The sequence below is a fragment of the Arachis ipaensis genome, chromosome B9, assembly GCF_059453495.1.
Source record: "Arachis ipaensis isolate K30076 ecotype BB chromosome B9, ASM5945349v1, whole genome shotgun sequence".
In the NCBI taxonomy this organism is placed as follows: domain Eukaryota; kingdom Viridiplantae; phylum Streptophyta; class Magnoliopsida; order Fabales; family Fabaceae; genus Arachis; species Arachis ipaensis.
Genome location: NC_142444.1, coordinates 20,185,971 through 20,202,431, shown reverse-complemented (window position 1 = coordinate 20,202,431; position 16,461 = coordinate 20,185,971). Strand labels below are relative to the sequence as shown.

Sequence of the window (16,461 nt, the reverse complement as noted above, 5' to 3'; positions counted from 1 at the left end):
GGAGGCCCATTTTCGAAAACCCAGAAATCAAGGAGTTCCACGATACAAAATCCTTGTTGGGTATTTCACCGAATAGCTTCTCTGCATCATGGATAGAACCCATATTGAGGTAACTTGATATATCAGTTGATCACTAATAAATCCATCTCTAAAATTCATAGATTTGATTACACAGGTATGGAAACAACACTGGGAGACTCAACCCCACCATATGATAGTACTTCTCCACAGCTGCCACGGCCATCAACATGGAGGAGAAGAGGTATTTATGCTTGAGATTGGGATTATGGTTCATTGGTTCTAACATCCAGGGAATTAAGGAGTAACAATAACAACATGAATGCAAAGGTTGACTTCACTAACAAACTACTAGTATTGAAGAATAGGTAGGATCTTTGCAGGTAAAAATTGCATAGAAAATTTCTAGAAGGGAAAAATAAATACAGAACAAAGAAAAGAATAAAACTTTTGACAGAATCACCACCACTGAAGAAAATAAAACCGAAGAATAGTAGCTCATGTCACAGTAACCACCACCACCACCATTATTAGAACCTACGCCGCCACCATCGCCACTGCCTCCGTCTCCGTTCACCTGACATGTACCCATCTTGCAAAAGGGTCGCCAGAAACGCTCCAAATCAGGGATTTTGAATGCCGCAAGATCTCGCAGCGCCACCGCCGATGCACCACCTCGGACACGAGCATTTCACGCCGAAAAAGAAAGGTTTTAGAGTGAAACAGAGAGGTGGCTGTTATGAAAGGTGGTGACGGAGAGGAACATTTGAATGTCCATTCTAAACATCAAACGACGTTGTTTCAGCACTTGGAGGGGAAAAAAATGAAACTACTTCGTTTTGGGTGTGCCCTATTATCAGTTGATGTTCCACTTCACTTACCGTTAGCCACGTCATCAACTGAGATGACGGAAGGATGAACTCCACTAACACGGTTATCTTTCGAGGATTGTTTTGATTAATTTTATCTTTCGGAAATCAAAATGGCGATCGAGTAATATTTCAAGGACAATTTTGACTATTAACTCCTCTAGTTTTAATCTCATTTAATTTCAAATAAAAAATAATAATGATTTATTTAATTTAACATTTATGACAATAAATGAGATCACTGTTATATAAGTCATTTAATCAAGAATAACTTAATTTATGATTATAATTAATATATGTATTGTTGATAAATAAATTAAAAAATAATTATTTCCTAATATGTACTGCATCTGTTTCTGAACTTTTGTTTCTGCCCAAGATTCGAGTCTTGTTTTTGTTTTGTGCTTGTATTTTTATCTATAATTGTAAAGGATTTAAATATACTTATTATAATTTGTATTATTATTTTAATTTTTTGTGTTTAATTTTACAGTGAAATTATTAATTATAAACACTTAAATTTGAGTAAATATATATCTTATATATAATATATATTTTTTGAAACAAATAAATTTATAACAAATAAATTCGGACAAATTTATGGCCGAGTCTATGAATTGAGTTTAAGTGAGCTTCACAAATTTACTTACTCTCGCGAGTGTAATAACCTTATTTCAACTTATTTCAAGCTGTTGAATGATCAAACACTCTGTCTATCAATTTGTTTCATGGACGACTGAAATGTCAATATATTCCAATAACCTAAGGTAACACACGTGAATACAGTATTATTGAATACAATAACAAAGTTCAATAAATTCCTTGGATAGGTCAGAAAGTAAAGAAACTGAATACCAATAATACATGAGAACTCTTAGTAAGAAGTAAATTACGTCGCACAATCCTTTTGAGATCCCACACATGCAATACAAATATGTGAAATGAGAAGAAAATTTATAAAAAATAGTTGCCCCGATAAGTATTTAATAAAATAGAAATAAAAAATAAATTAAAAAACTCAAAAGCTCAAGCACACACATATCGATTCCACCAAAGGCATTAATATTAGAAAGCATTATGACCAATAAAAATATATATCAGAAAGCATTGCTCTTCAATGCCGTATTAGATGCTTTACTGTTATGTGAGAAAATTGGGATGAGAATTGACAAGAAGGGAGTGATGGAAGGAGTTTCTATCATTCTATGAGAAGTGGTATTCAGACATGAGTTACGATGATAATACTCAAATTGAAAAGTTTCAGAGGAAGTAGTTATAGAAGTTAGGGAATAAAATAGAAAGATTAATGGGTGAAGATGAAAAAAGATGTAGAACTTGAAACAGAGAAATATTAAAATTTGGGACGGAGTTGTGTAAGAAAAAGAGAGTTATAAATTTTGGAATAAGGTGACCATTAGATCTTTAAGATTTTAATTTTAGATTAATTAAGTTTAGTTTAGTAAAAATTTTTTAAGAGGTGTTTGTATTTTTTAAAAGCATAAACACCTCGTTTTATGTTTGGTAAACCAAAAAGTTTATATGCTTGTATTTGCAGTTTTTAAAAATTATGTGTATTTTTAAAAGTATTTAAGGGAAAATTTTTTTAAGTTGACTTGTACTTATCAAAATTAAAAAATCTAATATAATTTTATACATTAATATTTAAATTTAATTCTTACGTTAATGTCTATTATAATCATAGTTGTCAGAATCGAATCGGTGATCGAACCGGTCAGATTATTGGGTCACTGGATCACTGGTTCAACTGGTAAGTCACTGATTGAACCGATTAATCCAGTCCCACATAAGTAAAATATATAAAATAGCTAAAAACTTAAAAATTAACAGTTAAAAAACATATCTCCAATAACATTTTAATAAACATTAAGTCTTAAATCCTAAAAATAAGTAATACGAAAATAAACATAAAATTTGTTAGTATTATTACATAAACAACTCAATTTAACACAATGAAAATAACAATTCATGGATTATATCCAAGGAGTAATTTCAAAGTCTGGATATCTTTCTTCATCTGACAAATTTGGAACTACATCCTAATTGGTTTCATTCTGATTTGCATTTTTTATAGAATTATTATTAGCTTCATCATCATTTCGATTATCTTCCAGATTCAATTGATCTAACATTTCAATAATGTTTCACAAATCATAATCAATAACAAGGCAAAACATTTGGTTAAAGCATTACAAAATCATCCCTAACAAAAACATACCCAAATCAACCAAGACTAAATGACTAATCTCCAGGAATAATGCACAACAACAATCCACTAACTACTAAGAATAATATACAACAGCAACCAACATATATAACAGATAATCAACAATCAATAATCAATAATCTAACAACAATGGATAATCAACAAACTAAACAGAAATCAAACATAAATCAACAAACAAGAGAGATCAAATAGAAAAACATATGTGGAAGTATTCATGTTCTCATCCGTCATATATAACAACAATATGTTACAAAAAATTGAACAATCAATAATCTAAATTCTAACAGAAATTAAACAGAAACCAACATACATAATCAATATCATTAATCAATTAATTCTAACTATCAGTACTAAATTATTAAAAATTTAATATCATGAATAACTTCAAAAAATAAAAAAAAAAATAAAAATACATACCTGGAGAGATGGAGGGACGAGCAGAGAAGAGGGAGACCAGAGATGACGACTGACGAGCAGGCGGCAGTAGGCGACGAGCAGTAGCAATAGCAGGAGGCGACGACGGTGAGTGGTGAGTGAGTGGCGCACTGGTGTGGTTGCCTCCTGTGACAACGGTGAGCCAGGTGAGGTGGCGCTACCGCGCTGGCTAAACGAGTCTCCGTCTCTCTCACACTCTCTGTCTCAGACTCTCTATCTCTCTGCTCTCATGGTGGTCTCTCATGGCCAAAAGGTTTGGGAAGGGAAAGGTGATGGAATGATAGACGATGGAGGCTGGAGCTAGGCTAGGGTTTCACTTTCACTTTCAGTTTCAACAGCTTTAGTTTTTGTTTATGTTTTTTTTTAATTTTAATAGAAACTACGTCGTTTAAAGTGTAGGAAAAAAAAGAGTTCGAATCGGTCCGGGTTAAATGAAACCCGCCGGTTCGCTTTTTTATTCGGTCAAAAAACTCGTCCGGATCGGTTTTGCCACCGGTTCACCGAGTTTTCGGTTCGATCGGACGATTTGGTCCGGTTCTGACAACACTGATTATAATATTTTTAAATTTTAAAAGTTATTTACTAAACGCACTTATTGTTACTCGTAGTTATTAAAAGTCATTTTTAATTTAGTTTACAAACATAGATGGTATAACTTTTGAAAAACTAATTTTTAAAAGTTAGCTTTTATAAACTATTTAAAAAAAAAAAGTTTTACTAAATTAAACTTTAGTACTAATTTGGTCTTCCACATTAGCAAACGGTGAATATATTATTTTTTTTTATCAATTCATTATGTAAAATTTAACAGTGATATTTATATGTACTATTAACTATGGTGATGTATCTATTTGTGAAAAGTTATTATCTAGATAATAACTTTTGGAATAGAACTTCACATATTTTAGTAGAATTCGTTAAATAGAGAACATTTGATAAAAGTTATATAAAAACTCAAAAAAATAAATATTTCAGAATCCAAAATTATATTATTTCATACTCATGTACAACAACTAAATATACACCACTATAAATAACAAAATATATAAGTTAATTCTATTTTATTTTACACTATCTATTAACAAAAGACCATACATATTTATTATTTACTATCTTAAAAAATTTAATTAATACTTTTTTTTTGAAAAAACTAATTAATCACATGTTAAAATTCTCAAAAATCTAATTATCACTCCACTCAATTTTTTTTTATCCTCTTTCTGTACTATTGAATTTTGTCATTTTGTGGTATATGGTAGGTGTGTGAAATGAAGTAGTTCAGGCATCAATTCCTTGTGAAATAATATATCCAAAGGATCAAAACAGCACATATTGGCTAAGAATAGGCTCACGGTATCATAATGCTTAGCTGGCAATCCAATCATGGAATGCCAAACTCCACATATTCAAGAAAACAACATTTTGCCAATGTGGATTATAATAATATCATATACTCCACCTCCTTCTTTGCAGCCTCAATCATTGCTCCTCTTTCTCTTACTACATTTCTCTCTCTACAAACAAACCACTACTTCCCTTCTCTCCATCCCCATAGTTTTCCACTGTTCAAATATATTATACTTTAGTGCAGGATCCCGTGAAGAAACAAAAAGCAATCTCTTATTATCTTCATTCAGAAACGAAAGGAAGGAAGAGAATTTTGTTTGACTCTTGAAGTAAGGAAGAGAGGGGCGGCGTTTCTTGATTGGGGGAGCTTAATTAAGTATCTTTGAAATGGTTTTCATGTCTGGGATTTTGTTAACAGAGGAAGAAAAAATTGAGGAAGGAGAGTGGGAGAAAGAGAGATAAGAGGAGAAAAATACCCAGCAACCAGAAGCAGAGAAAATATAAATAAGAGGATTTGAACTTCTTTTTTCTAATCTGCTTCTGCGGTAATTCTTCTTCATCAACTTTCATTTTGAATCTTTTCTTTTACTTCTCAGCTTCTTCTTTTGCCTTTCCTTTAGTTCGTACGCTTGCTTTATGTTGCATTGGAGCAGAAACTATTTTCAATCTCTGGGCTTTGTTTATTTACTAAAACAATATATACACTGTTTTCATGGCTGAATTGCCAATAAATATTTCTGTTCACGTGAATTACTAGTACGCGGTGTTTGTTTAATCTTGAGAAAACTATAGAAAACGTTTCAAGTATTCTAAGAATAATGGTGTTTCGGTGGTTTTAGTAATTGATCTCAATCATAAAATCTATACATAACTGACATCAAAAATACTATTTGATCAAAATCAGCCACTAAAATCAGTTATATATTTGTATATATTTCAACATATATTTTATACTATAACTAACTTTGGTAGCTGATTTTGGTATACACGTAATATAGTCGAACTCAGATTAATGATTTTCTTAAAGGGAAGTTGTTAATAAGTTCTGAATGAATTGTTTCTTTCTTTCTATGTGCATGCATAGGGTGGTTGGCAACGATGTCTGCGACAATGATCAGTGATCCGATGGTGATAGCAGCACCGGCAGAAACTCAATCAGCAGCGAGCATAGTATCCGAAGTGGAATTCGCCATATGCGATTGCTGCGGACTAACAGAAGAGTGCACAATCGGGTACATAGAACGAATCAGGGAGCGTTACCACGGAAAATGGGTTTGCGGTTTGTGTGGCGAAGCCGTGAAGGACGAGATTGTGAGGTCTGAGAGGCTCCTAAGTACTGAAGAAGCCATGACTAAACACATGAATTTCTGCAAGAAGTTCATCACTTCAGGGCCTCCAACTAACCCAACCGTGCATTTGATTTCTGCTATGAGACAGATTCTTAGGAAGAGTCTTGAGAATTCTCCAACAAGAGTAAGATCCATGCCAACTAGTCCTACTACTAATAACAACAAAAGTGGCAGAGAACTTTCTAGGTCTGAGAGTTGCTTCTCTACTCTGGCAGCTGGATCATGACGATGGAAGAAGAAGAAAAAAAAGACAACAGGAAAGGGAAATGAATGAATGATGTATTTTGATTGGCTAAAAATTAAGCAGATGGAACAGAAATAAAATTAAGAGAACAGAAAAAGGCTTAAAAGCTTTCAATACAAGATGTTTAATTGTAGTTATGAATTAGTCCTTTCAATCTGTTGTTTAGAAATTTGAACATGGTTTTGGTTAAAAATTATTCTGCCGCTAATACCACCTATTATCTTTCTTTTTTGGGGGTGTGCTAGAATTTTAACAAATTATTGCAATAAGGATAAGAATACTATAAGTATAAAAATTTTGACAATAATAAAACATATAAATTTTCTTCTTTTTTTTTTCCTTTTGTTTTTTCAATATATCTGAAGAAAAAAAGCTGCATCATCTGTGTAATTGTGCAGAATGTTACAATTTGAGCAGGAATTTCAACAGATCTTGTCTGTACTCAAATTGATTAAAACTGGTTAAAACTTAGGTACGTTTATTTTAAGGTGTGAAATGAGAATACAAAAAGAGACCAATAATTAAATTTTCTTAGCCGGCTTAAACAACTAATCATTGGAGAAAAAAATATAAAGTTGACTTCTCCATCTCTTGCTTCTAATACATTTAACCTTGCAGTTTCTCTGGGACTTCTTAATAATTTCAAGTAACTTGCGTGATTAATATTTTGAACGTGACTGTGTCTTCTTGTGGTATCTGCTATCCCTATTATTCTATTAAAATTTTCAAACCAGGGAAAAGCGGGGGTGGGTGGTTGGAACTTGGAAGTTAGAATAATTGTTGATTTTTTTCATTTATTTTCATCATAAAATAATCACTAATGCAAGAGCATATTCTCAAAATTCGAGAGCATATCACGGAGAATATAATATAATTGCTTTTGATTTCCATGGACTAAAAATGTTCTTCCTTGTCATGTATGACAAATAATGATGAAGCTTATCTAGTTCTATCATGAAGTCCTGTATTTGATTACTTTGCTTTATAATAATCTATATATACATCATCCTTTTGGTACATTTTAAAGAATACACATTTTTTTTAGAAATAATACATATTTATAGTATTTAAAATTAGTTGATAACTAGTTTTTTAGTATTTTTGTCACTTAATTTAATAATTTTTCAAATACACTAAAGATGTTTTTTTTTTTAAGTTTGAGTTTTAATTAAAATATTTCATCGAAAAGATTTGAACAAAAGATATTTGTATTTCAACCATAATTTAGTACTTCTTAACCAAGTTTTGTAATTTTTTTTTTCTAATTAATTATATACATTACATGCTTTCATTAGATTTAAGAATAAATGACCATTTGTATCTATAAAAAATGAAAACACTGACATATGTATCCATACTAAATCGAAACTAAATTTGTACCCATGCAAGATGTTTTTCATGTGACAAAAATACCCTACGTGGCACTCCAACCTTCCAAAGACAGGATACTTTTATTACGCGAAAGACATTTTGCATGGATAAAAATTTAGTTTTGATTTAATGTAGATATATATATTAGTGTTTTCATCTTTTATATGTACAAATGATCATTTATTCTTAGATTTAATAATACAATCCAACAAATTGGAACACTAGTAACAATAATAATTCTGGTGGAGTTTCTTTTCATACGATTAACAATAAAATGATATATGTGGATGAAATTCTTAAGTTTTTCTTCATCACAAATAAATAAATTAAGTAAATTAAAATCCTTTTAAAATATCTTATTATGACACATGAGAAATTAAATGGCTGTCTCATTCCTTATACCGAAATAGAATTATGGATGTTAAGAAGCCGTAATAGAACGGTGACTTGGGAACAAAAAAGTACAAAGAGGGGTCAAGGGCCATCAAGAATTATTGTTATTATTAATCAGGAATAGAATAAAGTTGCTGGAGGTTCTCATACATTTGTGATGGATTTTTTTTTTTAAAAATATTATTTTTTCAAACAAATAAAATAAAAGTATATGAAATCAAGAGATTATTAGCCAAAAATTAAATAAAACCACATTAAATTTATATTTTATTCTTAATTAATTTAATTTTTTTAATTTACCATATTTATTATTAATTGCTGTTTAATTAAAATCAATTTTTGAGTAATATCTTTCCAAAACTGCTCCTAGGATCACAGCGCTGAATCAAGTCCGTTTCTTCACACCTCACACTTGAAGTCCTTTGGGTGTTACGCTGCATGGTTTTCTCTTCTTCCTTCATATCATTGACGGCGCCGACCTCCTCCATTGGACCATCCAAGCGCCGCTCCATTCCCAAGTGAAGTAAACGCTCCCGATTATTCATCCTATCACTGTGGCTATGGTGCATGGTTCGGTATTGGTTACATCAGCGGCACCAACCTCATCCAGTCAAACAATCAAGAGAAGGGTGCGGTGCAACACTTCCGGAAGAGAGCATCTTCCATGACGTTTTCAACCCCGGAAGGCGGATCGATTAGTACATTGATCAATCCAACACAAGGCGATGAACAATTCAGTGTGGGTGAATTAGTTATTCAAGAGCAAGAAGGGTCGAAGGTATGTTGCATAAGCTTCTCCTTGCTTGTTAGAAATTTTGTAACAATGTGTTATTTGAATGTTTTTTATCCGTGCTAATTAGATGTTTTTTTAGTTCAAAAAGTATATTTATTTGGAAAATTCTGGCACAGTTATATATTGAGATGAGCAAAGTATGCTTAAAAATTGCTACTAAATATTTACCCAGCATGTTCGAATCATAAGAATTGCCATCATTAAAGTATGCTTGACTCCCAGATTTGTTTTGCAATTTTTTTGATGGTTTTTATTGGACTCATTCATATTATATAGTAAGGAATGTTCTTAACTTGACAATGGTTTTTTCCGGTGTTTTTAATTGAAGGTCGACGAAATTACCGATGTCGTTGTGACTAGAAAGGATGAGTTGGACGATGGACACGAGGTTTGAATGTGCTATGTGAATGTTTCTAATTCATGCTAATTAGATATTTTTTAAGTCACATTAGACCTTTCACTGTGTTAATTTTGTATTATTGACTAAGAAAGAATATGTGCTCTTTTTGGTAGTATTTATGCCTTGGCAAGGTATTATGAGAATATGCTTTGATTTTACTTTTCATCTACTTTCTTAGGGTAGGTTACATCAATTTGGCATATGCTTTCAATATAGTATAACTCTATTAGTGAGTGCTTCATGAATCCTGAAATGGTATTAGACCATATAATGATATAAAAGAAAAAAAGTAGAGTGATGATTGTACACTTCGCTAAAGTTCAAATATCATTTCTAGATGTATCATCATAGGATTTTACTGAAAATCTTCACAGGTTACTATATAAAGGTATTTTGTGATTTGTGAACCTATCAAATGTATTGGTTCCTTATATGATCAACTCGTTAACCATATAAATTCAAACCAATCCAACATTCAATATATTGGGTTGGGCTAAAGTTTTGGTTAGTATTTGGGCGCAGGAGTTTGTTGCTTGTGATGAAGAAGCAGCCATCTTGCGAGCTGCCCTTTGGGATGCAAAGTTCAAGCTGACTAATTACCGTGCCAGCATGCGTTCCACTACTGTTGCTGCGTCTCAAAATACCATGCCCACATAGAGCACAGGCGGTGCTATTGTACATGACATACAGGGACCTTCAAGAGTCAAAACCAAAGGATGGCCGAAGAGTAAGAGACTTGGAGCAGAGTTGACAAGTCAATTAAGAAGTCAATGTAAAAAAGGAAGAGAAAATCACATCCGGTATGTGTTAGAAGCGACGTATATTTTAAATTTTTCTTACGAAATGGAGTTCTTGATTAATGTATGTTGTTCTGTTTGTGTTGTGCATCTTGTAGGATGAGGTTGACCTTCAGTCAGATAATGATCATCATGGATCCCTTAATAAAAGATTTGAGGATTCTACTATGTGGAATTCATCAGATGGTGGCGGATTCATGCACCTATTGAATTCTTTTAGGCATATATAGTTAGGTTTATTGGTGTGAGTTTGGTGTCATTCTTTAGATACAACTTAATAAACTATTCCCTTTTCTGTTTTGTCACTTGCAGTTATCCTGTTTTGAAATATTCATTCAAAGAAACAAAAGCACAATTGTTGTTATCTTTTCCCCATTTATCGTTTATTAAGGTTTTAAATAAACAAATTGTCACATATTTGTTCACAAAAATTAAATGGTTTAAATCCGCCGTGAAAACGGACGAAGAGAATAAATAAAAACAAAATACATTGACATCTCAATGAAGTGCATGCAGTCACTAATGCGTAACACATGAAACAAAGAAATCATATACAAAACCATCCATTTTACAATGAGAAAAAACATCCGAGTGTCTACCAGAGACACCATCCACTTAAAATCCTACCTTCTGTAGACTGATCACGACCGAAGGCCGTGCAATGCTTTAATTTCCAGCAACTTCACAATTCCAGCATTAGAAAATAATGATAAAAAAAATAAATAACGCCTCCATTTAGTTAACACCACGCTAGTTAATGGACAGAAGTGCCACTTAAGCATAGACATGAACAAAAGGGTTATATACACCGATCAGAGTTGACTCAATATTATCAATATGCAATGCATTGCTTAATGAACTAGTTACATCACTAACTTGAAAAATTATTGCTTGAGAATATTGAAATAACTATATGAAACCCGCTGACGAGTATCTAACAAAACATGAGCCACTCACTCATCAATGATGTACTAACAATGCAAGTTCAAATGCCTTAAACATTATAAAACATAAAACAGATCCAGAACCATCCAATTTACAAAGAAAAAGAAACATCCTAATTCCAAGCTCAAGCACCATCTACTGAGAGGTTTTCGATTGATTGTCACCATCAACTTGAGAAAATCAGCAACATGAAATCATAAACTTGCAGTGAAACAGGATTTATCAGGCTCACACGAAACGAGTTTAAGCCGGAAAATGCCATATTAAGCTTGGTGCACGAAATTGTGATCTCAGGCAACGGCGCCAAAAACTCTGTGCGCATGTCTTAATAAATCGTTTTTCATTCACAACTTCGATACAACTAACCAACAAGTGCACTGGGTCATCCAAGTAATAAACCTTATGTGAGTAAGGGTCGATCCCACAGAGATTGTTGGTATGAAGCAAGCTATGGTCATCTTGTAAATCTCAGTCAGGCGGATAATAATTGATTATGAAGTTTTCAAAAATAAATAATAAATAGACAGAAAATAAAGATAGAAATACTTATGTATATCATTGGTGAGAATTTCAGATAAGTTTATGGAGATGCGTTCGTTCCTCTGAACTTCTGCTTTCCTGCTGTCTTCATCCAATCAATCTCACTCCTTTCCATGGCTGGCTTTATGTAAGGACATCACCATTGTCAATGGCTACTTTTCATCCTCTCTGTGAAAATGGTCCGATGCGCTGTCACTGCATGGCTAATCATTTGGAGGCATCACCGTGGTCAATGGTTGCATCCTATCCTCTTGTGAAAATGGTCCAAATGCTCTGTCACGGCACGGCTAATCATCTGAGGTTCTCGATCATACTGGAATAGGATTCACCCTCCTTTTGCGTCTGTCACTACGCGTAGCACTCGCGAGTTTGAAGTTCGTCACAGTCATTCAATCCCAGAATCCTACTCGGAATACCACAGACAAGGTTTAGACTTTTCGGATTCTCATGAATGCCGCCATCAATCTAGCTTATACCACGAAGATTCTGATTAAGAGATCCAAGAGATAATCATCCAATCTAAGGGGGAATGATGATGATTGTCACGTTCATCACATTCATGTTGAAGTGCGAATGAATATCTTAGAAGCGGAATAAGTTGAATTGAATAGAAAAACAGTAGTACTTTGCATTAATCTTTGAGGAACAGCAGAGCTCCACACCTTAATCTATGGAGTGTAGAAATTCTACCGTTAAAAATACATAAGTGAAAGGTTCAGGCATGGCCGAATGGCCAGACCCCAAAACGTGATCACTATGATCCGAAGATGAACTAAAAATCATAAGATGTCTAATACAATAGTAAAAAGTCCTATTTATACTAAACTAGTTACTAGGGTTTACAGAAGTAAGTAATTGATGCATAAATCCACTTCCGGGGCCCACTTGGTGTGTGCTTGGGCTGAGCTTGAATGTTACATGTGCAGAGGCTCTTTCCGGAGTTGAACGCCAAGTTGTAACGTGTTTTTGGCGTTCAACTCTAGTTCGTGACGTGTTTCTGGCGTTTAACTCCAGACTGCAGCGTAGAACTGGCGTTCAACGCCCTTTTGCGTCATCTAAACTCGACCAAAGTATGGACTATTATATATTACTGGAAAGACCTGGATGTCTACTTTCCAACGCAATTGGAAGCGCGCCATTTTGAGTTTTGTAGCTCCAGAAAATCTACTTTGAGTGCAGGGAGGTCAGAATCCAATAGCATCAGCAGTCCTTCTTCAACCTCTGAATCTGATTTTTGCTCAAGTCCCTCAATTCCAGCCAGAAAATACCTGAAATCACAGAAAAATACACAAACTCATAGTAAATTCCAGAAATGTGAATTTAACATAAAAACTAATGAAAACATCCCTAAATGTAACTAGATCCTACTAAAAACATACTAAAAACAATGCCAAAAAGCGTATAAATTATCCGCTCATCACAACATCAAACTTAAATTGTTGCTTGTCCCCAAGCAACTGAAAATCAAATAGGATAAAAAGAAGAAAATATACTATAAATTCCAAACTATCAATGAAACATAGCTCCAATCAGATGAGCGGGACTTGTAGCTTTTTGCCTCTTGAATAGTTTTGGCATCTCACTTTATCCATTGAGGTTCAGAATGATTGGCATCTATAGGAACTCAGAGTTCAGATAGTGTTATTTATTCTCCTAGTTCAGTATGTTGATTTTTGAACACAGCTACTTTATGAGTCTTGGCCGTGGCCCTAAGCACTTTGTTTTTCAGTATTACCACCGGATACATAAATGCCACAGACACATAATTGGGTGAACCTTTTCAGATTGTGACTCAGCTTTGCTAAAGTCCCCAATTAGAGGTGTCCAGGGTTCTTAAGCACACTCTTCTTTTGCTTTGGACCTTGACTTTAATCGCTCAGTCTCAAGTTTTCACTTGACACCTTCACGCCACAAGCACATGGTTAGGGACAGCTTGGTTTAGCCGCTTAGGCCAGGATTTTATTCCTTTAGGCCCTCCTATCCACTGATGCTCAAAGCCTTGGGATCCTTTTTATTTACCCTTGCCTTTTGGTTTTAAGGGTTATTGGCTTTTTGCTCTTGCCTTTTGGTTTTAAGAGCTTTTGGCTTTTTCTGCTTGCTTTTTCTTTTTCTATTTTTTTTTGCCATTTTTTTTCTCTTTTTTTTTTCTGCAAGCTTTGTTCTTTGCTGCTTTTTCTTGCTTCAAGAATCATTTTTATGATTTTTCAGATTATCAAATAACATGTCTCCTTGTCATCATTCTTTCAAGAGCCAACATATTTAACATTCTTAAACAACAACTTCAAAAGACATATGCACTGTTCAAGCATTCATTCAGAAAACAAAAAGTATTGTCACCACATCAATATAATTAAACTAAGTTCAAAGATAAATTCAAAACTCATGTACTTCTTGTTCTTTTGAATTAAAAACATTTTTCATTTAAGAGAGGTGATGGATTCATATTCACTACTTTAAGGCAAAGTTACTAAATACTAATGATCAAGTAATAAGACACTAACATAGATAAGCACTTAACATAGAGAAAACGAAAAACAGAAAATTTGAGAACAAGGAATGAGTCCACCTTAGTGATGGTGGCGTTTTCTTCTTGAGGAACCAATGATGTCCTTGAGCTCTTCTATGTCTCTTCCTTGTCTTTATTGCTCCTCCCTCATAGCTTTTTGATCTTCTCTAATTTCATGAAGGATGATGGAGTGCTCTTGATGTTCCACCCTTAGTTGCTCCCAATAATTGTGTGGAGGAAAATGTATCCCCTAAGGTATCTCAGGGATCTTTTGATTTGCAGTCAATTGTTCTACCACTGAGCTATAGACCCTTGATGGAAGCTTTTGTCTTCCCTTTCCTCTTTCTAGAGGTTTCTCTAGCCTTAGGTGCCATCAATGGTTATGGAAAAACAAAAAAAGCAATGCTTTTACCACACCAAACTTAGAATGTTGCTCGCCCTCGAGCAAAAGAAGAAAGAATAGAAGAAGAAGAAGAAGAAGAAGAAGAAGAAGAAGAAGAAGAAGATATGAAGGTGAGTTGATGGTTTGAATTTGAGTGGGTGGGTGTAGGTGGGTTGTATGATGGTTTTAGGGGAGTAATGGATGTGAGTGGTGAAGGGTTCTTGGGAAAGGGTGATATAGAATTATGAGGAGGTAAGGTGAGTGGAAGTACGTGGGGATCCTGTGGGGTCCACAGATCTTGAGATGATCCTGTGAGGTCCACAGATCTTGAGGTGTCAAGGATTTACATCCCTGCACCAATTAGGCATGTAAAATGCATTTGCATGCAATTCTGGCGTTTAAACGCCGAACTGATGCTTGTTCTGGGCGTTCAACGCCCAGATGCAGCATATTTCTGGCGTTGAACGCCAGCTTCATGCTTGTTTCTGGCGTTCAGCACCAGCTCCACGCTCTGTTCTGGCGTTGAACGCCAGACAGATGCTCCTTACTGGCGTTTGAATGCTAGTGAACTCCTCCTCCAGGGTGTGCTATTTTTTTATGCTGTTTTTTATTTTTCTTCAATTTTTTCAGTTATTTTTGTGACTCCACATGATCATGAACCTATGAAGACATATAACTAATAAAAAATATAATTAGATAAATAAAAATTGGGTTGCCTCCCAACAAGCACTTCTTTAATGTCAATAGCTTGACAGTGGGCTCTCATGGAGCCTCACAGATGTTCAGAGCATTGTTGAGACTCCCCAACACCAAACTTAGAGTTTGGATATGGGAGTTCAACACCAAACTTAGAATTTGGTTGTGGCCTCCCAACACCAAACTTAGAGTTTGACTGTGGGGCTCTGGTTGACTCTGTTTTGAGAGAAGCTTACTGTGCCTCTTTTCCATGTTTACAGAAGGATGTCCTTGAGTTTTAAACTCAAGAGGGTCCTTATTCAATTGAAGGACTAGTTCACCTCTGTTAACATCAATCACAGCTCTTGCTGTGGCTAGGAAGGGTCTTCCAAGAATGATGGATTCATCCTCATCCTTCCCAGTATCCAGGATTATGAAATTAGTAGGGATGTAAAGGCCTTCAACCTTTACTAATATGTCTTCTACTTGTCCATAAGCCTGTTTTCTGGAATTGTCTGCCATCTCTAATGAGATTTTAGCAGCTTGTACCTCAAAGATTCCCAATTTCTCCATTACAGAGAGGGGCATGAGGTTTATTCCTGACCCAAGGTCACATAGAGCCTTCTCAAAGGTCATGGTGCCTATGGTACAAGGTATTAGGAACTTTCTAGGATCCTGTTTCTTCTGAGGCAATCTCAGTTGATCCAATGCATTTAGTTCATTGGTGAACAGGGGGTGTTCATCTCCCCAGGTCTCTTTACCAAATAAATTGGCATTCAGCTTTATGATAGCACCAAGGTACTTGGCAACTTGCTCTTCAGTAACATCTTCATTCTCTTCAGAAGAAGAATACTCATCAGAACTCATGAAGGGCGTAAGGAGGTTTAATGGAATCTCTATGGTCTTTAGATGAGTCTCAGAGTCCTTTGGTTCCTCAGAGGGAAACTCCTTATTGATCACTGGACATCCCAGGAGGTCTTCCTCCTTGGGATTCATGTCCTCCCCTTCCTCTTTGGATTTGGCCATGATGGTTATATCAATGGCCTTGCACTCTCCTTTTGGATTTTCTTCTGTATTGCTTGGGAGAGTACTAGGAGGGATTTCAGTGATCCTTTTACTCAGCTGGCCCACTTGTGCCTCCAAATTTCTAAT

At 34.6% G+C, this 16,461-nt stretch overlaps 1 protein-coding gene across 2 annotated transcripts; it reads left to right on the top strand.

Moving 5' to 3' along the window:
* Positions 1–4,945: 4,945 nt before the first annotated feature.
* Positions 4,946–6,733, top strand: LOC107618665 (uncharacterized). 2 transcript variants are annotated; one of them, XM_016320788.3, is made up of 2 exons: positions 4,946–5,459; positions 5,999–6,733. In XM_016320788.3, exon 2 carries the CDS (start codon positions 6,013–6,015, stop codon positions 6,487–6,489), a length of 477 nt encoding a protein of 158 aa, XP_016176274.1. In that variant the 5' UTR covers positions 4,946–5,459; positions 5,999–6,012; the 3' UTR covers positions 6,490–6,733. The 2 variants fall into 2 exon arrangements, with proteins under 2 accessions (XP_016176274.1, XP_088356760.1); XM_088500634.1 differs by having other exon boundaries at positions 5,160–5,366; positions 6,012–6,626.
* The last annotated feature ends 9,728 nt before the right edge of the window (positions 6,734–16,461 follow it).